The sequence below is a fragment of the Armigeres subalbatus genome, chromosome 2, assembly GCF_024139115.2.
Source record: "Armigeres subalbatus isolate Guangzhou_Male chromosome 2, GZ_Asu_2, whole genome shotgun sequence".
Lineage (NCBI taxonomy): Eukaryota > Metazoa > Arthropoda > Insecta > Diptera > Culicidae > Armigeres > Armigeres subalbatus.
This window is the reverse complement of record NC_085140.1, coordinates 225,008,658-225,033,437: the sequence shown is the minus strand read 5'-3', so window position 1 is coordinate 225,033,437 and position 24,780 is coordinate 225,008,658. Positions and strand designations below refer to the sequence as shown.

General features: G+C 39.6%; 1 protein-coding gene across 4 annotated transcripts in view; it reads right to left on the bottom strand.

Annotated features, from left to right (window-relative positions):
- LOC134211769 (inactivation-no-after-potential D protein) overlaps positions 1–24,780 on the bottom strand; it is a 291,678-nt gene that overhangs the window by 54,472 nt on the left and 212,426 nt on the right. For all 4 annotated transcript variants that reach the window (XM_062688989.1, XM_062688990.1, XM_062688991.1 and 1 more), the window contains 2 exons: positions 23,132–23,233; positions 17,766–18,167 (listed from right to left, as the gene is read on the bottom strand). In XM_062688989.1, the coding sequence (XP_062544973.1) occupies positions 17,766–18,167; positions 23,132–23,233 (504 nt within the window). The remainder of the gene's footprint in view (positions 1–17,765; positions 18,168–23,131; positions 23,234–24,780) is intronic.

The following is a 24,780-nucleotide window of genomic DNA, read 5'->3' as shown; positions in this document are numbered from 1 at the left end:
ACTGTGTTGGTGCGAATGCTCCGATAAAGTATAATGGCAATAAACATCATCAAGTCGGCTCTAAACTTAAAAGCGCGTACTTTGTTCGTCGATTAGTTTTCGTGTTCAACACGTTCCACTTTGCAAGATTTGAAAAGCTTTGCTCGTTGCGTTAGCGTTATCGATATTGCCGTAGCGAGGATTCTAACCCATCGAGCGAACGGAATTTATATTATAGCATGGTAGCTGCTTAATGCTCGTTGTCCCGATTATATGGGAAAAAATGGAAAACTGTCTAAACCATTTTCCTTGTCAGCTGCGAACGCATTAATCAATCTTGATGAAATTAAATAGCATGTAATTAGAAGAGTGGCTCTGTGGAATGCAACTTGTTGCGATAAAATCAGTTAAGTCTAAGTACATGAAAATCGAGTGAGTTTTTGAGGTTGAAAAAGTGACCATACAGACACACAAACATACACACACACACATACATACACACACACAGACATCACCTCGATTCATCAAACTGAGTCGAATGGTATAAGAAACTTTACTATCAGATGTTCCTGTAAAAAGCTCGTTTTCAGAGTGAAATGATAGCCTTTCGGTACAACTTTGTTGTACGAGAAAGGCAAAAATCGTTCATTTTCTCGAACAAAATTTTCCACATACACTACAACAGAAGGTTGGCATATAATCCACTCTCGTGGGTTCAAACAATAAGCCTTATTTTGAAGTTAATCTTCTTCTTCTTCTTCTTCTTATTGGCATTACATCCCCACACTGGGACAGAGCCGCCTCGCAGCTTAGTGTTCATTAGGGGCCGTACACATATTACGTAAGCACTTTTGGGGGGAGGGGGGTCTGTTGTTTTCTTACTTGCCATATAAATAAAAAATCATTTGTATGAGAAAAATCTTACATGGGGGGAGGGGGGGTTCGAAAAACACAGAAAAATTGCTTACGTAATAAGTGTACGACCCCTTAAGCACTTCCACAGATATTAACTGCGAGGTTTCTAAGCCAGGTTACCATTTTAGCATTCGTATATCATGACGCTAACACGATGATACTTTTATGCCCAGGGAAGTCGAAACAATTTCCAATCCAAAATTGCCTGGACCGGAACCGGGAATCGAACCCAGCCACCCTCAGCATGGTCTTGCTTTGTAGCCGCGAGTCTTACCGCACGGCTAAGGAGGAGGGAAATTAAAATCAAACCATATTAAGAGAATTTGTACAACAGTACACCTTGCGTTTAATTTTTGCTTTCGATTCTTTTTGCAATTTCTTTCGTTGTGTAATAATTAATACTTACGTTTGTATAGCATATGTATCCCCTTTTTCCCTTGTCATAAGACGAGTTAGTACAATCCCATTGAATTCCACCACTTAATTGTATCTTGACAGATACGTATTTCGACCTCAAATGTAAGGCCGTCTTCAGTGTCTCGTACTTGGCAAGTCGAGTCAAGTACGAGACACTGAAGACGGCCTTACATTTGAGGTCGAAATACGTATCTGTCAAGATACAATTAAGTGGTGGAATTCAATGGGATTGTACTAACTCGTCTTATGACAAGTGAAGACATTCCACTAAAAAGCTCAAAATAATTTTCTTAGCATATGTATGTTTTATTCTTATAATTATTCCTTGAGGTTTCATAAAAACAGAGCAAATTCTGGATACAATATTACGCGCTCTGATTCTGGAATTCCACTTGAGAAAAGCTGCAACAATAATTGATAAAACGATAAACACCAGAACGCCGACCATGGCTTTACTGGAATCGGCCTCCAGCAGATCCGATATCGTCTGCACCAAGTTGCCTCCCTTGGGCAGATGGAGCAGTGACTGCGCGGTAGCGCCGGCATTCGGACTAGCCCACAATGTCGATCCGGAATGATGGTGGTAATCGGAACTGTTGCGGATCAACTCACCTCGCCGGTTCACTTCGTTGCCGGCGTAGTACTTCGTGCCGGATTCACCATCCACCTCGTCATGGGCCGAGTGACGCGGATGAGACTCGAACGGGATCCTGTGCGAGGTCAATTGATGGTGAAAAAGCGGGGAAAATACGCCGTGAATTTTCTTTGCCATTGGACCGGATTCGCACAGGGCACACTTTGAATAGGTAAGGCAAGCCGTAGATCAGATTTTGGATGGTGTGTCTTGTCCCAGGACCGCGATAAACCTCGCTAAACTCTTGATCCTTCGCCTTCGCCATTTGTAGTACGTACTCAATCGGGTCGGAGAACGGATTGTTCCGACTAGTTTGCCACTCGATAGTTAGTGGAGTCCAAGCACCTGGCGCCGGCGCCCCCGTCGTTAGATGCGTACGGCATTTACGTGTACGGCAGTGACTCACATTACCATTCGACGAAATCGTCGTCGTAGCCGAAGGATGCTGTGGAGAACTGTTGGTGCTGTTGCCGCTACCACCCAGCGGTTCGACGTACACTCGTGGTGCCTTGATGGTGTTTGGTGTGGCTGCTTATATAGGTGTCAAATTGTGATCCATTATCAGTTGCTTTATCGGCTTTAGGTGCCGATTCAGCAGGTTATTTCTGGAAAAAATATTTGTAATTAGGTCAGAAAAAATACTATTAGGTTTCTACAATAGACATGAAAATAATGGATGAATTTCATACCTCAAATCAGATCAAAGTTGCTATCGTATTGTCCACTTGGAGTCGAGCCTGGAGTAAAAAGATGCCCTTGTTGATGAAAAGAGAAGCAGCCGGTAGTGCTATGGAACCGACGGAACCCACGGAACAGGAGGATTGACGATGTTGACTGATCCGATGACAGCTCAACAAAAAAAGAAAACATCAATGCTGCCAGTTATGCACGGCAAGCAATTTATGCGTAAATGTTAATAACTGACAGCGTCTGAATCTACACGGACAGATAAATCAACCCAAACTTTGAGTTCAATATACGCACTATTGAGAATATCGCAGAAAAAATTTACCCAAATTTGGGTAGTTTTCCCTTTCTTTCCCATGATTGCTATCAAAACTAGAGCAAGATGCAAACACCTCACCGAGGTTGCTCAACCCAATAACCCAAATTTGAGTAAATTCAATATTCTCTATTTTGGGTTGATCAAGGTCCGCTTTGGATAAATTAAACTCAGCTTTGGGTAAATTGTTTACATGGGATTAAAGGCAAACTACCTAGTGCCAGAAAAGTCATTTTACTCAAATTTGGGTTATTGGGTCAAACCACGGTTTTGAGTGCAAACAACCCACTTTTGGGTAGTTTTGGTTTTCAGTGTAGGATAGGATGTGACAATTCTCGCTTAACTTTTCAAAAGGACCTAAGTAACATTTTTTTCATGAATTAATTTGAATAGCGCAATCAACAGAAAAACATGAAAGCTTTTGATTGCAGTACTCAAATTAATTCATGAAAAAATTGTTACTTAGGTCCTTTTGAAAAGTTAAGCAAGAATTGGGTCCTAAAATGAAGAATCGATATTCGATTTTCTTTAAGGAAACGATGAAGGTAATCATTCTAAACGTGTCAGTTTTTCTCTAGACTCAAAAATCGAAAAGAACATTGTTTAATTTGAAATTGAAAAATAGATGAACAATGCTTCCTCGACATTTTCGGTCTTGTTTGACGTACGGATTCAAACGCATTAGCAAAACACCACAGGGCACTTGACTCAACCTTTGACAGTTAATATATGGGGCTGACGTTTTGGGCTGATGGTTCATTCGTTCTGAAATGTTGCACAGCACAAAATTTGCCTTAAAATGTCCTAAACACGAAAATATTATTTTTATTGATTTAGAATTTTACCAGAATTTTTATAACAACGGTACAAGTATTCTTGACCGATGCACTATCGTTTGCAACCATAAACGAGGTAGGGCTTTAGGACCCAATTGAATTGCGACTGCCTTGTTGTTTCCTCAGTCGATTGCTTCGACGAGGTGGTGGCCAGTGCTTCCAAATAATTTTTATGCAAAATCCGCCGAACAATATATGTGAAAAAATCATGTTTTCTCGTTCATTTCTTCCATTATTCTTAGTGAAAGACGCTACGTACTATCAGAAAAAAGTTTTAACATGGAATTAGATGAGTTTTATAGTGAAATGGGTAAAAAGTTGATAAATAATGCTTCAAATCAAGTGTTTTAAATTAGCATAACACTAGACAATCATGCATACATTATTTGCAGTCTAGCATAAATAAATTCTACCAAAAGAATCAAAAAGCAATCTCTTGAATTTTTTCATAAATTTCAATTTATTTACCCAACAACACGGCCAAGGTAATAATAAGCTGCCCTTTTGAAAATGCGATACCGCCGATCGAAGTAATCGATTGTCATTTTCACCCAATCAGCAACCGGTACGATTTTCAATGACTAATTGGCACATCCTATCCTAGGTCTGAATTAGCGTCTTTTCATTTGTATACCTAGAACTCTACACACCAATGGAGACTTCAAACGAAACACGGAAAAAATCCGAGTGTCGGGTCCCGGTTATTAGTTCCTGACGAAACAATGATTCGTATGACATTGTCACCAGAAGGCGCTGAAGTGAAATGTCAAACTCGAAGGATCAAGTTAAAAGATATTTTAGTTACTAGATAAAGATTGTTGCTTCGGTTCCCTTTGTTCTGCTGTCCGAAACATGTGTGGTACTAAACTGTCAAATCGTATGTATTTTTTCTTCATTGACATTTAGATCCCCTATCCTCGCCAGCAAAAGATGTTCCGGACAGCGACAACAGCGACAATCTTTATTTAGTAACTAAAATATCTTGTATCAAGTTAGTTAAGGATCAGCGGGGGGATACTGTATACAATTTCGAAAAAGTGAAAAATCCTCGGTAATAATAAATATAAAGGATCGCATTTTTTAGGTTCATATATTACGTAACGTGGAAAATGTTGTTTTTGAGAACACCCCACCCCCTCGTAACAATCCGTTACAATTTTCAGAACCACCCCCACCCCTATGCGTAACGCGTAACAAATGCTATTTTATGAAAAAGATCCTAATTTGTGTAGAATCGTCGTAGGTTCCGTCGACGATGCAATAAATTATTATCTATTGTATGATCCATGCTTTTTTAAAGATAATGAATATTTTTGGAATAATTTTTTTTCTCTGTGCAAATAACTTCTTCCGCGTAACAATATTTCGAAGGACCCCCACTGCTATATTTTGCGTAATAAAGCGTAACAAAAATCGAACAACCCCCCACCCCCTATTGCGTTACGTAATATTTGAACAGACTCCATTTTTATTTAAATTGATTAGTACTCCGAAAATTGAAAGTACTCCGAAAATTAGTATTCCAATTTTACCGTGCGTAAAACCTTAAAATGGGTATTTTTTTATCTCATTATGGGTTTATATTTTTCTGTGTAGCTACATTTTCTTCCGGTGTACGATGGAAAAGGCCTTTTCATGTGACATCATGATGCTGAGACTGAACTTGTTATAAAACTGAATGCTGTCAGTTTCGAATTGTGTCTTGGGAGAACATAACTTTGTCATCCGAGAGCATTTCATAGCGAAATAATCATATGTGATAACTATTTGAATATTTACTATTTTTTGCAAAGTTCAACCGTTTTGAAATTCAATAGTGAACAAAAAGAAAACATTCTCCATCGAATGCAACTTGCTGCGGTAAAATCGATTAAGGTTTAGTACTAGAAAAGTTGGCTAATGTTTTAGTGTGCACACACATACGCACACACACACACACGGACACACACACGGACAGACAGACATTTGCTCAGTTCGTCGAGCTGAGTCGATTGGTATATAACACTAGGGTCTACGAGTCCTCGATAAAAAGGTCGTTTTCGGAGTGAAATGATAGCCTTTTCGGTACAACTTTGTTGTACGAGAAAGGCAAAACATAATTTGCATTATTGGTTTGCCATTTTGTCTCTAGTCTAGTTTTTGACAATGACCTAAGCAAAAACAATCTGAACACTCTCAAACAATATAACTTGAAAACGGCTTGTCCGATTGTTTTGGTGCCTTTGACAATGTTTTATGCTACGTTTTGACAGGGCAAGTTGTAACGTTTTACGTTTGTTTCTAATCGGCGGCATTCATCATCTCATCGAGATTCCGTTCGTGGTATTCCACCACGACTTCGTCCGTTGACCGTCCGAGGACCATCCGACCCGTGTGCCAAGCGAAGGCCCGCCTCAAGTAGGTAACCAAACGGAGGTGAGTGAGGTGAGTGAGTCGCTAAGTCAATCGTAGCGAATTTTCCACGTCGGTTGTTAATTGCCGACGGAAAGGTCCTTTACGTTACATTTTCGGACCAGTGTTTTAGAGAGTGTAGGTTCATCTTTCCGCGTGTCGTCAATTGCACGCCACGAACCTCGATCCTAACCAAAGGATAGAGGACGCACCACTCCCCGCTCGGTGAGCCGGAAAGGTACGCGAAGCCGGGTCGCTTGGGTACGTGTGCCTTTATTCGGCGGATCCGATCGTCCCGGGGAATCCAGGCCAAGTGCCACAACACTCTCTCCGATCGAAATCGGAAGCTTCCGTTCCAGCCGCCACTCACTCCGCACCTTTAGATCGGCCATATCGCACACGGGTCATCTCCATCGCTGCGCGCCAAATCACAATACGGACACGCCGGTGACCGCCATCTTCGTAGCTATCGTCGCCATCGTCAACGACATAGAAGTCTCATCGTTCCTGCCGGCATCGAGTCAACAAAAATCCTGCGCAGGTACGTGAAGAGCTTTTTGTTACATGGCCATTAGAGTGGGTCGTCATGGTAATTTTTTCAAATCAATGGTTTTTCGAAGCCATTCTGGGTCCTGAACAACTGTGCAGAATTTGGGACTGATTGGTTGCTTCCTCGCTTTCCGCATCGCGTTTGAAGTTTGTATGGAAATTAGTATGGGAGAACGTATATTTTTGCATTTCTACTACTAGAGGCTTCAGTTCATCGTAAACCAAGTGGCACATTGCGTTAAAGTATAACCCAAAGGATGCCGAAAAACTTTGCTGAAGAAGGCACGTTGGTGGAACGTCCACGAAAAAAGTTATAACGCTTAGAACATTGAGTGTTCAAACCATATGCAAAAAATCGTTTATTCTGCCAACACTGCCGTACTACGTAGACCAATAATTTAACTGAGTGTTATTTCAAAATAATTGATCTTATAGGGCTTTAGAGCTAATGTGAGCTATCCGGAATCATTTCACAAAGAAAAAAATCCGACAAGAAGAAAGTTGGGTTTTGCCTTTCGATATCTATAGGTCGTCCGGTAGTGCTGGCAGAAACATTGATTTCTTGCATATGGTTTACACAATCAATTTTCGAAACGTAATAACATTTTTTGTAGACCTTCCAGCTACGTACCTTCTTCGGCAAAGTCTTTCAGCATCTTCCAGACTAGATGCTAACGTATTGAGTCACGTGATTGATGATAAATTGAAGCCGCTAAGAGCAAAAATGTAAAAAAGTACGTTTTCCCATACTAATCTCCATGTAAATTTAAAACGCGATGCGGCATGCGAGGTTGCAACCAATCGAGCCCATATTTTGCACAGTTGATTGGGGTCCCAAAACGATTCAGAAAAACCTTGATCTCACTTGATCGGACGAAGTTTGCGTTTTTCCATACAACTGCGCCCCACTCTAATGGCCATGTTTTGCTCTTTCCCATTCCGTACGATTTAATCGCGTCCAGTACGAATGAATGCTCTAAAATATAAAAAGTTTTAAATGAATTTTGTTGAGTTGGTTGAATTCCCATTACGTTTAACGCCAGTTGGCAATAAAACATACTCACTAAACTAAATTACGTTTCGTTCCGTTTTATTGCTCGAATGAGCGAACATTCCCTCTGAGTTCCCTATGTTTCGTACGGATAACGAGTTGGAGTAAGTGCATGCGTTACGAAATCGCTTATTATCATTCCGCGAACCGTTCGAGAATTTCCCTGAGCGAAAAGGTCTCCAAAAAGTCGGGCAAACCAAACACGACCGGTGGTCTCTCTTTGAGAGTGGCGCTAAAGCCACCGTTTAGCGAATCCTCGTGAACATTCCCCGAACGGTTACAAAGTGAGTTGAACAACTCAATTGAATTCAATTGACTTGCCAAAAGTTGAACATGTTCAACTTTCTTTTCGTTCAATTGAATTGAATTAAGATGTTTACACGTTCAGTTCGCGGTCGATTCAAGCGACTTGCTCAATTCACTTGCCTTGTCTAAACGTAGCATTAGGTAATCATTGAGGCAACCAGGTGGGTGGCACGACGCCATGTTTTTGCAGCCAACATCTCAGTGCAAAATTCATGATAGTATATGTTTTGTTTACAAACATCACATTTGATTCACATTAGGATACAGAACTGTCAGTGGGATACGGTCGCGCAATGTTGGCTGCAAAACAAACCTATTGTGAGAGATAGGGATGCCACCGGGCTGGAGGCAACGTGATAAAAATATACACTGTGAAAAAAAAATTGTTCAATCATTGAAAATAAAACTTTAAAATTGATTTTCTCAAAAACGAATATTTCAATATTTTTTATTTTTTGATATGTTGTAGCAGATAATATAATAATATATGTACTTTTTATGTACTATGGCTCATAATGTAGAAATGATGGCCAAAAAAATATGTTTGCCTTTCTCGTATACTAAGTATACGGTAAAGGCTATATGATCGCTCCAAAAACAAACTTTTTATAGAAGGCCCGGAGACCCATAGTGTTATATACCAATCGACTCAGTTCGACGAATTGAGGTGATGTCTGTGTGTGTGTGTGTGTGTGTGTGTGTATGTGTGTGTGTGTGTGTGCGCACAAAACAACGCAAAAAATGTCACTCATTTTTCGGGCACTTATCCTCAACCGATTTGCTCGCAACAAATTGCATTCGACGCAGAATCCTTTCTCATTGTTTCCTATTGAAAATTGGCCAGGTCGGACTATGGGATCGGAAGTTATGGCCAAAATACAAATTTATACGTAAAAATCGCGTAAAAAATGTCACTCATTTTTCGGGCACTTATCTTCAACCGATTTGCTCGCAACAAATTGCATTCAACGCAGAATTCTTTCCCATTGTTTCCTATTGAAAATTGGCCAGGTCGGACTATGGGATCGGAAGTTATGGCCAAAATACAAATTTATACGTAAAAATCGCGTAAAAAATGTCACTCATTTTTCGGGCACTTATCCTCAACCGATTTGCTCGCAACAAATTGCATTCAACGCAGAATTCTTTCCCATTGTTTCCTATTGAAAATTGGCCAGGTCGGACTATGGGATCGGAAGTTATGGCCAAAATACAAATTTATACGTAAAAATCGCGTAAAAAATGTCACTCATTTTTCGGGCATTTATCCTCAACCGATTGGCTCGCAACAAATTGCATTCGACGCGGAATCCTTTCTCATTGTTTCCTATTGAAAATTGGCCAGGTCGGACTATGGGATCGGAAGTTATGGCCAAAATACAAATTTATACGTAAAAATCGCGTAAAAAATGTCACTCATTTTTCGGGCACTTATCTTCAACCGATTTGCTCGCAACAAATTGCATTCAACGCAGAATTCTTTCCCATTGTTTCCTATTGAAAATTGGCCAGGTCGGACTATGGGATCGAAAGTTATGACCAAAATACCTTTTTTTATATAAAAATCACAAAAAATGTCACCTATTTTTCGGACACCTAACCTCAATCGATTCACGCGCAACAAGTTGCATTCGACGCAGAATCCTGTCCCATTGTTTCCTATTGAAAATTGGCTAGATCGGACTATGGGATCGGAAGTTATGGCCGTAACACCATTTTTGCCTTTTTATACGAAAAGGCTGTATGTTCGCTCCAAAACCAAACTTTTACAGAAGGCCTGGAGACCCATAGTGTTATATACCAATCGACTCAGCTCGACAAACTGAGATGATGTCTGTGTGTGTGTGTGTGTGCGCACCAAAAGTGCGAAAAGTTTAGCTCACTTTTTTGGAACTTATCCTCAACCGATTTAATTCCAACAAGTTTCATTCGACGCGGAATCCTGTCGTATTGTTTTCAATTGAAAATTTGGAAGATCGGACCATGGGCACAGAAATTATGGCCAAAATATACTATGTGTTATAAAAAAGCGAGTAAAAAAGTCTAGCTGACTTTTAATGGACTTACCCTCAACCGATTTACTCACAACAAATTGCATATTAGACGCGGAATCCTGTTCTATTATTTTCTATTGAAAGTTGGCCAGATTGGACTATTACCTTAGAAATTATGGCCAAAATACTTTTTGCCTTTCTTGTGCAACAAAGTTGTACCGAAAGGCTATAATTTCTTTCCGAAAACGAACTATCGGATGCTTCCACACTGATACACTTCCCTCCCTCTTCATACGGGAGTTTGGCAGAAAGACGGTCATGAGATTTATATCATAACAAATATTGCCCTTCGCTCGCTTGATGGGAATGACGTTTTCGTTTTCTTTTTGTGTAGTCGGAGCTTCAGTTCAACTAACATCCAAAAGTGATATCCTTAAAATATATGACTGGGTAAAATAAAACAGGGGTATGTACGTCAAAAAGATTGGAAAAGGAAACAAAAATGTCGAAATTCTTATTAGCATATTGTAGATCAAGCTGAAAACCGAACCGAGGTCTCGCGACAATCGCATTTCCGGATGTTGCAACTGCATCGCGAGTAGTGCGCAACTGTGCCATAGTCGGGCACCACTCGCGATGCAGTTGCGACATCCGGGAATGGGACAAAATATGATTTTCGGTTTTCAACTGTATCTACAATATCGTTGTCATAAATAATCTGATTTTCATAGAACGGACAAAGAAATTTGTCTTTTTTACTCCTAGCTACTAGCTCATCTATTTTCAAGCACACACATTTTACGAAGGTCGAGAAAGGCACCATCACCGCTAGGTGGATTAATCTGGGTTTTTCTAAATAAGTTTGCTTTTCAAAAATGGTCGAAATATTTTTTTAATGTTTATCGATTCGATTTTATGAAAGTACGCGAAATTTTCAATGGAAAAGGTGCACAGTTTTTTTTATAAGTGCTACCGTTTCTGAGATACAGCGGTCATTAGATAAAATAGAGCGTTTTTTTTAATTTTCATTCGTTTTAGATTGTTTTTGATTATATACAACCGAGAATAAAATTTTAAGGATCAATCATCGATATTTAGTGATTGGCCATTTTGATGGTAGGAGGTTGTGGCAAAAATACTTCACATAGAAAAAACAAATGATTTGTTTTTCGAAATACAACCTTAAATTGAATCATCTTGGGAAAGAATCTTTCAACTATACTAATTTTTGAGATTCACCCGATTCTGTTTTTACACGGATTTTTTTTTACAAAAAGAATCAGGTGTATCTCGACTAGAAGAGCATAACAAAAATTGAACACAATTTTAACATATTGTGATATTTATAACTTACTAGTCGACCCGGCAGACGTTGTCCTGCATAGTAGGCGAAAATGTGCATTCCGAACTGCCCATGTAAAGTTCGCATAGGAATCACAATTTGATTGTTGATCACAATCTGTAGATCTATCACGACATGTTAAAATTCCAACTGCACAGAAACAATATATTTTGTATCTGATTGTGTTATAAATTTCTAACAGAATATGTTATTTTTATGATAAAATTGTAACATAATTTGATAGTTTTTTGTTTCCAGTAGTGCAGTTTTTGATAGAAATTTAGATATTTTAACAACATCCTGCACCATGTTTCTAACATATTTTGTTATAAAAATTTAGTATAACATAATAACATAGTATGATATAATTTTGATATGACCTTCTAGTCGGGATGTTATAGCAAAAACTAGTATAAATCGTTGCACAGTAGGTCAAGGTGGGCAAAAGTAGAAACTAGAAAAAATACAAAAAGACGGGTTATCTCCGAAACTTATATTTCATCGGTGCTGATATATCGTATAATGATAAATGATATTACATTCAAACGTTCTTCTGTTAAAGTTGGCAATTATAACAGAAATTGCATTTTATTCAAGTGACAACGACAAGCAGATAACAAGCTTAAGATAGTTCAAAGGGTAATAATGCATTTGAAAATGGACAGATGCAAGGGTTAATAAACGTTTTTGCCTTTCTCGTACACTAAGTGTACGTAAAGGCTATAATATTGCTTCAAAAACAAAATTTTGATAAGAGGCCTGGAGGGCCGATTTCCATATACCGATCGACTCAGCTCGACGAATTGAGGTGATGTCTGTATGTGTGTATGTATGTGTGTGTGTGTATGTGTGTATGTGTACAAATTTTGTAGACACACTTTTTGGAACTTAGCATAATCCGATTTACTCGCAACAAGTTGCATTCAACGGGGAATGCGGTCCCATTGTTTGCTATTGAAAATTGGCTCGATCGGACATTGCATTTCGGAATTATTGAAAAATCATTGTTTTTTCACAAGGGTCCCCCCTTGGAAAAAAAAATTCAAAACCGAAAATTTTTTTTTCCGAAAATGGTGGCGATACATTTTAACTAATGCAAAAACATGCAAAATGATAGAAAAATTGTGATCTATTCTCCTAAAAAGCTTTTTTGACCTTTCTAACGTGATTCTTTCAATATATTTTATAATGCACGAGAAAGGCATCATCACTGCTAGGTGGATTAATCTGTTTTTTTTTTTAAAGTTTTGGACTGCAAAATTAGTTGATGTAGATTTGGAATTGGCCAGACAAACTACCCAATCTAGTGTTAATGATTTATTGTGTAATAGAGAGGAAGATATTCGAATGATTGGTCCTAGTTCAATGAAGTTTTCAAGCAAATTCACTGTTAGGACTCTAAAATTTCAACTCTTAGCTATATTTCTCAATTCATACAAACATTAAAAAATGACTAAAAATTAAAAAAACCCAGATTAATCCACCTAGCGGAGATAGTGCCTTTCTCGTTTCTTTCGATTGAGTCATTTCAACGCACTTTTGGTATAAAAAAGTATTTTGGCCAAAACTTCTGAGCCCATAGCCCGATCCGGACAATTTTCAATAAGAAACAATGGGACATGATTCTGCATCTTGTTGCGAGCAAATCGGCTCAGAGTAAGTGCCGAAAAACGAGTGAGATTTTTTCTTGTAAACAAAATATTTTGCCCATAACTCCGAATCCCATAGTCCGATTCGACCAGTTTTCAATACGAAACACTAGGGCAAGATTCCGCGTTCCAGCAAATCGGTTAAGGGTAAGTGCATGAAAAATGAGTGAGATTATTTTGCGCACATACATACACACATACATCACCTCAATTCGTCGAGCTGATTCGATCGGTATATAACACTATATGTCTCCGGACCTCCTATAAAAAGTTCGTTTTTGGAGCGAACATATAGCCTTTACGTACAATTTGTATACCAGAAAGGCAAAAAGTATTTTGGCCATAACTTCTAAGCCCATGGATCGGGTCAATTTTCGATAGGAAACAATGGGACAGGATTCTGCGTCGAATGCAACTTGTTGCGAGAAAATCGGTTGAGAATAAGTGCCCAAAAAGTGAGCTAGACTTTTTAATGTGCTTTTATATGAAAAAAAAGTGTTTTTGCCATAAATTCTAAGCTCATAGTCCTATCGGGTCAATTTTCAATAGGAAACAATGGGACAGAATTCTGCGTCAGTTAAGGATAAGTGGGTTAAGAGCAAATCAGTTAAGGAACAATGGGACAGGATTCCTTCCAAGCGATAGTTATGATGGTAAAGTGATTGCTTTCGTCCGAAAGAAATGACTGAACATTTAGATCCATTTAATACCATCCGATAAATACGGCACCAGTTAGCGAATGTGGTCAGTTGCTCCTGCAAGAACTCGGCATGTTGCTGTTGTTTTATGAGGCAATAGAGCTTCGGAATGGCGTTTAAATTTGACTTCCTATTTTAAACGGACATATCGCGACCAGTGAGGTAAGAGCGTAAACAATGCAGCAAGTTGTCTTTGATTCCTAATTTGTCAAACTTTGCTAGTAGAATTCCTAGTACCGCCCCCTTTTTGTGATACCGGTACTACGGTACTGAAAAAGTCCAGTACCGGTAGTACCGGGAAAATACCCGTACTAGAGTATTTTTTTATGTTTGATTTTGATCTGAATAGTTTGCTCCTTTTACCTTAAATTTAGAATGACACAGATGCACGTTTAGTCATGTATGGTATATTGTTTTTCGTGAGCAGTAACGGCCGTCAAGTTTTAGGATTAGTTTGCAGAATTGGCATTCTGTTCAAAGCAGGTATTGCAATATCATCTGAGGACAGGATATCATCTTTGCTTGTGCAAAGATACCTATTATCCCTAATCAAAGAGCACTCTGGAAAGATATTATCATTTGAGCATTTGATGATGATCCTGATAGCCAGCGTGGTTCGGGGTTTGTTCACATTGCGAGGACGTTGCTACAACAAAAGTAGTGAAAAAACTTTTCTCCATGGCGAACATAGCACTTTGTTTACTGAGCAGATAGATAACTAAGATCGATATCCCAGCATATCATCAGTATCTTTGCTCAAAAGATCGAATGATGGGATAAATTGCAATGCCTGGTTCAAAGTAGTAAATAAGAAGGTGTTAAAAAAGTTTAAAAAAAATGTTGGGTACAGAACTGTTAAATCTAGCGACAATCTTAATCTTGCAACTAAAATATCGTTTATCCACACCTTCTTATTTACTACATTGCTGAGAATACTTGGCACATCATGTGCATAGACCTCCACAAACGCAATATAGGTGTAATTAAACGCCACATAGGCAAATTGGTGTCAATTACAGCTCGCGGAAAATAAGATTAGAAATTTTCAAAAATTTCCAACATTATTTTTCAACGCATCTGCATTTTGAGGGGATGTATTATTGAATACATCAATTTATTGAACACAAGAAAGCTGCTGTCCAGCGCGCGAGCCATTTTGCTTCGAGCGGTTCGACATTCGATGCAGCGGAACGGACACAGCAGCGCGAAGGAGTGGGTGGCAGTGCGGCAATGCTGAAAATTTATTTCAAATTTTAGAGGCTGAGCGAAAAATCATCAAGCGGCGGTCGGACAGTTGCAACGCAAGGGTTCGACAACCGATTAGATGCAGTTGGTTATTGGAAAGGCGCATTGGGAAAAGAAAATTGGTTCTTCTCAGGACCCGCATTTTATGGAAAGAAAGAGTTAATTGCGAAAATGGATTGTTTCGGCGGCATCGGGTTAAGCGTGGTAGCTTGATTGCTGTTAGTGATTCCATCGGTTTAAATTAATTGCATCATCTCCCTCCGCCGCGCTATCAAATTTGCTAGTTACTATTGAGTTTTGCACTTTGAAGGAAGTTCATATCGGATTGTCGGATCAACCTTCTTTTGTATAAAGACCTTTTTGACACCATCCTCAAAAATGGCTGAAATAAAAGAGAAATAAGAAGAATCAGAAGCGGCGTGATACCAAACGCAAATATATTTATTTGCAACGTTTGGTTTTCGCCCGCGATGTAAACTTACGTGGCAAAGTTCACTGACTCTGCATCAAAAGGTAATAATGCTTAACACGTTCGTTACATCAAAACTGTGGTACCTTTCTTCGGTGTTGCCTCCGTATGATATCCACACGGCGTAAGTCACTGCATCGATGGGGACGTACCTGTGAAGAGGAATGCCTTCACGCGTTCCCTTTATGCAGATGGTACGGAAGAAGGATCTTGGTGGCTTGAATCTACATACTTTGGCGCTCAAAAGTCGCAGTTTGGCCACCAGCAGGCACATCCAGGAGATCGATACCATTCCCTATTACAAATCTTTTTAGTCCACGCAAATTCCGCCCCGTAATTCCCATGGATCATCCTGACATAAAATCAATCCTTTCAAATATTTCCCAAATTTCCAACCACATAAAACAAAACCCCTCCGTCGATCAAATCCACCAGCACTTCGTCCAGCAAACGGAGCTACCAAAGGAGGAACGATAGAGTTCAGCAGTCGACTGGCCACGCGCGTTGCGAAACATCAGAATGAAAGAGCTGTCATCTGCGAAGCGAACTCAACTTTTTTGCTGGTGAATGGTAGAATAGAGCAACGAAGACTGCTGCACGTAATGCAACGCATGGAGGATGAGAACTGCCGTGTGGAAATACTGAAATATTTCATAAACTATATCCAGAATTGATGTTAATGATTTATTTTTTCACTTTGAATTATAAAGATTTTTGAACTCCAAACAATATTGTAAATGCTAACTGAGGGGGCTAGAAGCAGAGGGGTGTAAGTGACATTTTGGTCAAAATTGAGTGGGCTACAGCAAAAATGTTTTGATTTACGAGTTTTGCAGCAATATGTTGATATAGTTTCTACGTTGTTTATAAAAAAATGTAAAAATTCAAATAATTTATTAATATTTTGAACTTTCATATAAGTTGTATGAAGCGAAAAAATATTGAAAAACTGTGCACCCATTTTTCTCAAAACTATCCTTTTGTCACTTACACCCCTTTGCGTTTGACCCTTCTTCTTCTTCTTATTGGCATTACATCCCAACACTGGGACAGAGCCGCCTCGCAGCTTAGTGTTCATTGAGCACTTCCACAATTATTAACTGCGAGGTTTCTAAGCCAGGTTATCATTTTTGCATTCGTATATCATGATAATAATATATAATAATAACAATAAATAAATAAATAAATAAATAAATAAAATTCCTTTTTAATTTACCCAACTTGTTATTATTTTTTTTAATCGACCTTTTGTTCTTTTCGACCTTATGTCCCTTTCGACCTTTTGTCCCTTTCGAACTTTTGTCCTTTCGACCTTCTGTCCCTTTTGACGTTATGTCTTCTCAACCTTTTGTTTTTTCGACCCTTGCCCTTTCGACCTTTTGTCTTTCGACATTTTGTCCTTTCGACCTTTCGACATTCGCCCATATTGTATCACATTTCAACTTCTGATTTAGCTGATGAAACATCGGGGTGTCCAAATTTAGTAGATTTCAGAAAAGTTTGGACACTGTTTTTGCTATTTAGTTTAGTACAACTATTTTGTTTAACTCCACCACGTTGCATTTTTTACAGATACGTATTTTGTCTTCAACTGTAAGTCCATACTCAGTGTCTCGTACTTGACTCGACTTGAAGAAATCGATCGCTGCTTATGGTAGGGTAAAACAACCTATTATGGAGGGGTTAAGCACCGTGTCAAAACAGAATTGATTACAAAAATTCTTCAAAAATTACCTGTTGGTCGATTTCCACATTGTAGTAGTTGAATAAGATGCTCGTTAACTATAGTTTCGTAAATATTACGTCAATTGTGCTGTACTTATGTTGTTTTGTTTTTATCACAATAAAAACAAACTACCGCAATAATAGGACGCAGTTGCCTATCATTGCGATATTTTTTGAAGGTCAGTCCTATTGTTGCGGTATTGCATGTAATTCTTAGGGGGAGCGATACCGCAACAATAGGACCTTAGCACTACCGCAATAATAGGTTCAAAGGATTCAAATTTTTAACGAAAAATGTTGATTTTTCATCATTTTGAATGAAATTTTGTCAAACAAAAGCTGTTCTAGTCGTTAATCCGAAGAGTTTTAGCGTACCCACAATTGTTTTCAATGGTATTATATCCAGAACGGACTACTTTAACACTACCGCAACATTAGGGCATACCACAACGATAGGACATTTTACCCTATTTAAACTAGTCATATAGGTAATAATTCTTAATAAATACATTATCTCAATCTACTACTATGTTTGCCTTTTGATGAGTTTACTAATACTTACATTGATCTTGGTTTCAGTTCCTCCAATGACAAAGATCCCCAGTGGTTTTTTATCGCTGTTGATTTCTATAGTTGAAAATTCGTTCGATATAACTTCGGCCTTCAATGGGTCCACTACCTCTTTTACTGGGGACGCTTGAGGTTTGGGTGTTACAGGTCTACTCGCTGTCTTGGGGTCAGTAACATGAACAGGCGAAGTTTTACCTGACACTGTACTGGGTTGTTTAGGCTCTAAGAGATTAATGTTTGCTTCAGTTGACTCTTTAGCTTTATTTGGATTACATATTTTTAAGGTAATAACGCCCTCAGTTTTTTTCAATAGCGATGCGGCAGTTTCGTAATTACATCCGATGAGAGAATCCTTGTTTACAGCTAATATCATTTCGCCTATGTTCAGTCCAGCCTGAAATGATATTTTCATACATTAGTGGTAAAAAATCTTGGGCAGAGTAATGAACGTCAGTCATTTGATTGATTTCATCAAATTTTTCCTTTTCTTTATCGTACACCAAGGTGTTACGAAAATGTCAATTTTTCTTCGGAGTAACTATAATGCGCTTACTTATATAAATTGTTGATTTCTAACCGAAAAAAATATACCCGGTTGTGGGTCACTTTTTGTGGACCACTGCTAGAAATCGGAAAAAATAACTAATATGCCTACGAATTGATGAACAAATCACGTTTATTTATTTCAAAAGCCTTCAGTAGCAAAAAACATCGTCGACTTGTCGAGTCAAGTACGAGACACTGAAGACGACCACACAGTTGTGGTCGAAATACGTATCTGCAAAAATATCGAAATAATTGGTGCAATTAAATGGAGAGTACTAAACTCGTCTTAGACGGTCATATTTATTGTTATAAACCAATCGAATCAGCTCAGCAGCTAGGGGGCTATACACTAATTACGTAAGCACTTATGGGGGGTCTTCCATTTTCTTACGCTCCATATAAATAAAAAAATATTTGTACTTATGGGAATAATCGTACATGGCGGGAGGGTGGTAAAAAAATCCAAAAAAAGTGTTCACTTAATTAGTGTACGTAATTAGGCTGGCTCACCTCTTTAAAGTGGACATTTTATATTTATTTATTGCTCATACCCTGATTACTCTATTGGGAATTTCCAATTTTTTTATGGAAAATATCAAATTCTTCAAGGAAATTTGATGTTGCTGCCATTGAAAAAATGGTTTGTCGATGCCTTGGTGCCCCTGTCGGTCGATCTCTGAGTGTGGTGAAATTAGTTGTTCAGCAAACGGACTGTCTCTTCATGTCTAAAAACTTTGTTTGTAGATGCCTTGGTACCCCTGTCGGTGGCTGTCTTCTTCTTCTTCTCTTCTTCTTCTTATTGGCATTACATCCCCACACTGGGACAGAGCCGCCTCGCAGCTTAGTGTTCATTAAGCACTTCCACAGTAATTAACTGCGAGGTTTCTAAGCCAGGTTACCATTTTTGCATTCGTATATCATGAGGCTAGCACGATGAAACTTTTATGCCCAGGGAATTCAAGACAATTTCAAATCCGAAAATTGCCTAGACCGGCACCGGGAATCGAACCCAGCCACCCTCAGCATGGTCTTGCTTTGTAGCCGCGCGTCTTACCGCACGGCTAAGGGCCCCTCAGTGGCTGTCTGAGTGTGGTGAAATTAGTTGCTAAGCAAACGGACTGTCTCTTCATGTCTAAGAACTTTGTAGAAGACACCGAACATCTAATGGAACGTACACACGGTCAAGCAGTTTGACCAACATTGACTCAATCTCTCGTTTGTTCAAACATCCATCAAGTTTTACCAACAGCGACACGAACAATCAATTTATTCGATCAGCAATATCACACACGAACGACCGAAGCGCCAACTTGAGCACCAACTATCAAAAAATATATAGGGGTTTGTGAAACTTCACTACAAATGATCAAACATGTTCGGCGAATCTTGACTCCGCTCCCGACAACTCAAACCAAAATCAAACCGTTTTAATTTCTTCCAACCGAGCCGCCAACTGTCAAATGGTTGTTCGAACAACTTCACACACGTTCAAACAAAGCAGCAACCGAAGGGTTTTCGTGGGGGTGGAGTCAATGTTCGTCAAACTGCTTGACTGGTGTGTACGTCGCATAAAAACGGTTTGAAAAGTTATTCAATTTTAATCTTGAAATCGACGAAGTCAAACACTGTGCGATCGTCCCGTGAATTTGCACGCTAACCTGGACCTACCCAGAATTATGTCAAAGTGACCCAGATGCAGCAAAACCGTGGTTACTCTAATTTGGGTTCGGGTACCTAAACTCTAATCTGGGTAACCGAACAAGCGAAAAAATCTGGGTAACCGGTACTCAGCTAGTTTTGCTTCAGAAAATTATTATTGTGTAAAAAATGTTAAAGAAAACAATTTCCCCAAACGCATATCACTTGCCGGCTGTGCAAACAATGCTGCGCCGCCATTAATTTGACCATGTTTACCTTTTTCTTGCTTCATTCAGCAAAATCCCCTAGCATTTACTCCGGCATACGACGTCGACGCCATGTTGTTATATTCGAAAATGTTTAAGTCCCCGGTTACCCAGATTTCGAGTTCGTCTGACTCAGATCCATTTTGTTGACATACCCAGATTTTGACAACTGCTAACATTGAAAAAATCCGTGTACAAACGACCCGGTCACTGGGTTGTTTCAGGTTAGCGTGTGAGGTGCGCTGGCATGACAACCGCTATTGTACCATGTTTTTCGCCACTGAAGGCTTTTGAAATAAATAAACGTGACTTTTTCATCAATTCGTAGGCATATTAGTTATTTTTTCCGATTTCTAGCAGTGGTCCACCAAAGGTGACCCACAACCGGGTATTTTTTTTCGGCTAGGAATCAACAATTCATATAAGTAACCGCATTATAGTTAGTTAGTTAGCAGTTAGTTGAGAAGAAGAATGCAGCATGGGCGAGATTGCTGCAACACCGCACGAGGGCCAACGAGGCACGATACAAACGGGCGCGGAACAGACAAAACTCGATTTTCCGGAGGAAAAAGCGCCAGCAGGAAGTTCGAGACCGTGAAGAGACGGAGGAAGTGTACCGCGCTAATAACGCACAAAAGTTTTATGAGAAGTTGAACCGTTCACGTAAGGGCCACGTGCCACAGCCCGATATGTGTAAGGACATAAACGGGAACCTTCTTACAAACGAGCGTGAGCTGATCCAAAGGTGGCGGCAGCACTACGAAGAGCACCTGAATAGCGATATGGCAGACAACGGTGGCGGTATGGCAATGAACCTAGGAGCACGCGCGCAGGACATGCGTCTTCCGGCTCCTAATCTCCAGGAAATCCAGGAGGAGATTGGCCGGCTGAAAAACAACAAAGCCCCTGGAGTTGACCAACTACCAGGAGAGCTGTTTAAACACGGTGGTGAGGCACTGGCTAGAGCGCTGTACTGGGTGATTACCAAGGTTTGGGAGGATGAGGTTCTGGCGCAGGAGTGGATGGAAGGTATCGTGTGTCCCATCTACAAAAAGGGTGATAAGCTGGATTGTAGCAACTACCGCGCAATCACATTGCTGAACGCCGCCTACAAGGTACTCTCCCAAATTTTATGCCGCTGACTAACACCAATTGTAAGAGAGTTCGTGGGGCAGTTCCAGGCGGGATTTATGGGTGAATGCTCTACCACAGTCCAAGTGTTCGCCATAGGTCAGGTATTGCAGAAATGCCGCGAATACAACGTGCCCACACATCATCTATTTATCGACTTCAAAGCCGCATATGATACAATCGATCGGGACCAGCTATGGCAGCTAATGCACGAAAACGGATTTCCGAATAAACTGATACGGTTGATCAAGGCGACGATGGATCGGGTGAGTGCGTAGTTTGAGTTTCAGGGGCATTCTCGAGCCCCTTCGAAACGCGTGAAGGGTTACGGCAAGGTGATGGTCTTTCGTGTCTGCTATTAAACATCGCTTTGGAGGGAGTAATACGAAGGGCAGGGATTGACACGAGCGGCACAAAGTCCGTCCAGTTATTTGGCTTCGCCGACGACATTGATATCATGGCACGTAACTTTGAGAAGATGGAGGAAGCCTACATCAGACTTCCAGACTTTTTCATCAGACATGAACAGCGAGGCTAAACGGATTAGACTAGTCATCAACACGTCGAAGACGAAGTACATGATAGGAAGAGGCTCAAGAGAGGGCAATGTAAGCCACCCACTACGAGTTTCTATCGGTGGTGACGAAATCGAAGTGATTGAAGAATTCGTGTACTTGGGCTAACTGGTAACCGCCGATAACGATACCAGCTGAGAAATTCGGAGACGCATAGTGGCTGGAAATCGTACGTACTTTGGACTCCGCAAAACGCTCCGATCGAATAAAGTTCGCCGCCGCACCAAACTGACTATCTACAAAACGCTTATAAGACCGGTAGTTCTCTACGGACACGAGACCTGGACGATGCTCGTGGAGGACCAACGCGCACTGGGAGTTTTCGAAAGGAAAGTGTTGCGTACCATCTATGGTGGGGTGCAGATGGCTGACGGTACGTAGAGGAGGCGAATGAACCACGAGTTGCATCAGCTGTTGGGAGAACAATCCATCGTTCACACCGCGAAAATCGGAAGACTGCTGTGGGCCGGGCACGTAGCCAGAATGTCGGACAGTAATCCGGTGAAAATGGTTCTCGACAACGATCCGACGGGAGCAAGAAGGCGAGGTGCACAGCGGGCAAGGTGGATCGATCAGGTGGAGGACGATTTGCGGACCCTCCACAGACCGCGTGGTTGGTTAAGTGCAGCCATGGACCGAGCTGAATGGAGAAGACTTTTATGTGTCTGGTAATAAAATAAACCGCATTATAGTTTCTCCGAAGAAAAATTAACCAAGGTATGTACTGCCGCTAACCGCAAGTCGAGCACATCTGTATATCGCATCCATATACAGGTGTGCACGACTTGCGGTTAGCGGCAGTGTAGCTTTCCAGTGGCATTCAATGTTCATATTACAGCATAATGTTATGTTAGTGTCAAAAGTGTATGTCAAAAAAGTTATGAATGAAACATTATTATTATTATTTATTCAAACTAAGGCCGAGGTGGCCTGTGCGGTATATAAGAGTCTTCTGGATGAATGAAACAAGCAACTAGGTTTACAACCGGAGACATTTTATATCACACTTTTAGATGAATAAATTAAAAACAAAATTTTGTCAAATAGTACCCTTTCATGTATGCAACATACTTGCTGAACATCCTATGTTATTCGACACATGATCATACCGTCCCCCATGAACCATCAACGTATTTTTTTTAGATTTTTTACATGGCTTTTAATTGTTCTTATATTAAGGATGTACAAATTCTAATTCTTACTTTATCTGCCATTGATCCTTCTTGTATGTCTGATATAAATATTCCTTGGCCAACGTCTGCATGCTTTCCTTCAATTATCATTATGCCGAGTCCCGAAGTAGCCTAAAACAAGAAAGAAAGATTTGTTAATCTAAATATATTTTTCTTAAAACTTTTTTATTAGTTAATCATTTCCAAAATATTGTTAACTACAACTCTAATGTGTATGTGAAGCAAATACATCATTGGTAATAAGAAGCAATTTATGCGGTATGACATCTTAACGTGAGTAATCAATTTAATACATGTTAAGAAACTTTTTGAAATATTTACTGAAGATTTCCTTATTGTTCCACCTTAACACACGGATATTTTTTGGAACTAGAACAGGCTCGGGTTTTTATAGTGGACAGTATTGTATGCCAGTGCTTCAGCAACGAGAAAGAGTGCCGCATTCCTTTTGTGATTTTTTTGGGTTATACCGTTATACAAAATTTCTTCTAGTTCTCCTAATTTCAAACTCAGCCTTTTATCTAGGGGAAAATACCTATTCTTAGCAGTCTAAGACATTCGCCAAATTGAATGATAAAAATAATGAATAATTACACTAAAACACAGGTACAGTTCAACTGGTATACATTTGTATGCTCTTCCTTTGATGATTAGTGTTCACTAAATATAACAGCTTTTATCACAAACTCAGTAAATTCAATATATAGTAGCAGGTCAACGTTTCTTCTATCGGCATAGCAATTTCAGCAATGAGTGTGTTCCCTTCAACAACTAGACATGGAAGTAGAAAACTGGTAATGTATTGATGCCAAATGCTGGTTGTTTATATCCTCCGGTAGTGAAATTCATTCATATTAATCGGCCGCACGCTCATCTCGCTCCACTTAATTTTAGAACAAATTTTTTTAATTATCAAAACTGGATTAAAACAAAACAACACATTGTAAAACAAATTTAACCCTTATGCGGCGAACAAAAAAACAGACGTGAATGGCAGATAGGGTACCGTACCGCCATTTTGGAGAAGGGACTTAGGGAGCAAATTACGTAACGCTTAGAGGGAAGAGGAGAAAGTGTCCGAAGTGTGACAATCCATACAAATAGTGTGACATTTTTGCATCAGCGCGTCGCTGTTTAAATTTTGCCACGCTGCTGATCTATATTTTTCTACGCCGATTCAAATTTGAAGAAGTCCACAGAATTTTCCTTGTAAAATTTCGAAAGTTCAGTCGAATTTCCGAATAATTTTCCGAATGATCCCCACATCATCACGTTGGAACTGCAGATAATGTGTCGTGAAAATACCAATGATTGCCTTGAAAATTACCGAAAATCAATCCGTAAAAACTGTGAGTGGTAATTCCGAAGAACTTCTCACTGAAATAGAATTTTTCAACCCAGGAGGGTCGTTCGGCAGAAAGTAATTTGAGCGAAAGCCACAAGGCTGAAAGTTGTTAGGCCGAATATTCAGCTTGACCGAGCACATCATCTGACCGAAGTCCATCTAGCCCAAAGTTATTTGGTCGAATATGTCATTCGGTCGACTCGAAAAAAAAAAAATTTCCCCCGAAATTTTTAAAAGCGCCTGACAGGAATAAAGAAAATAGTTTCTTGGTCAGAGATGTCCTACACAGTTGGGAAAAAATCTGCTCTTTTAT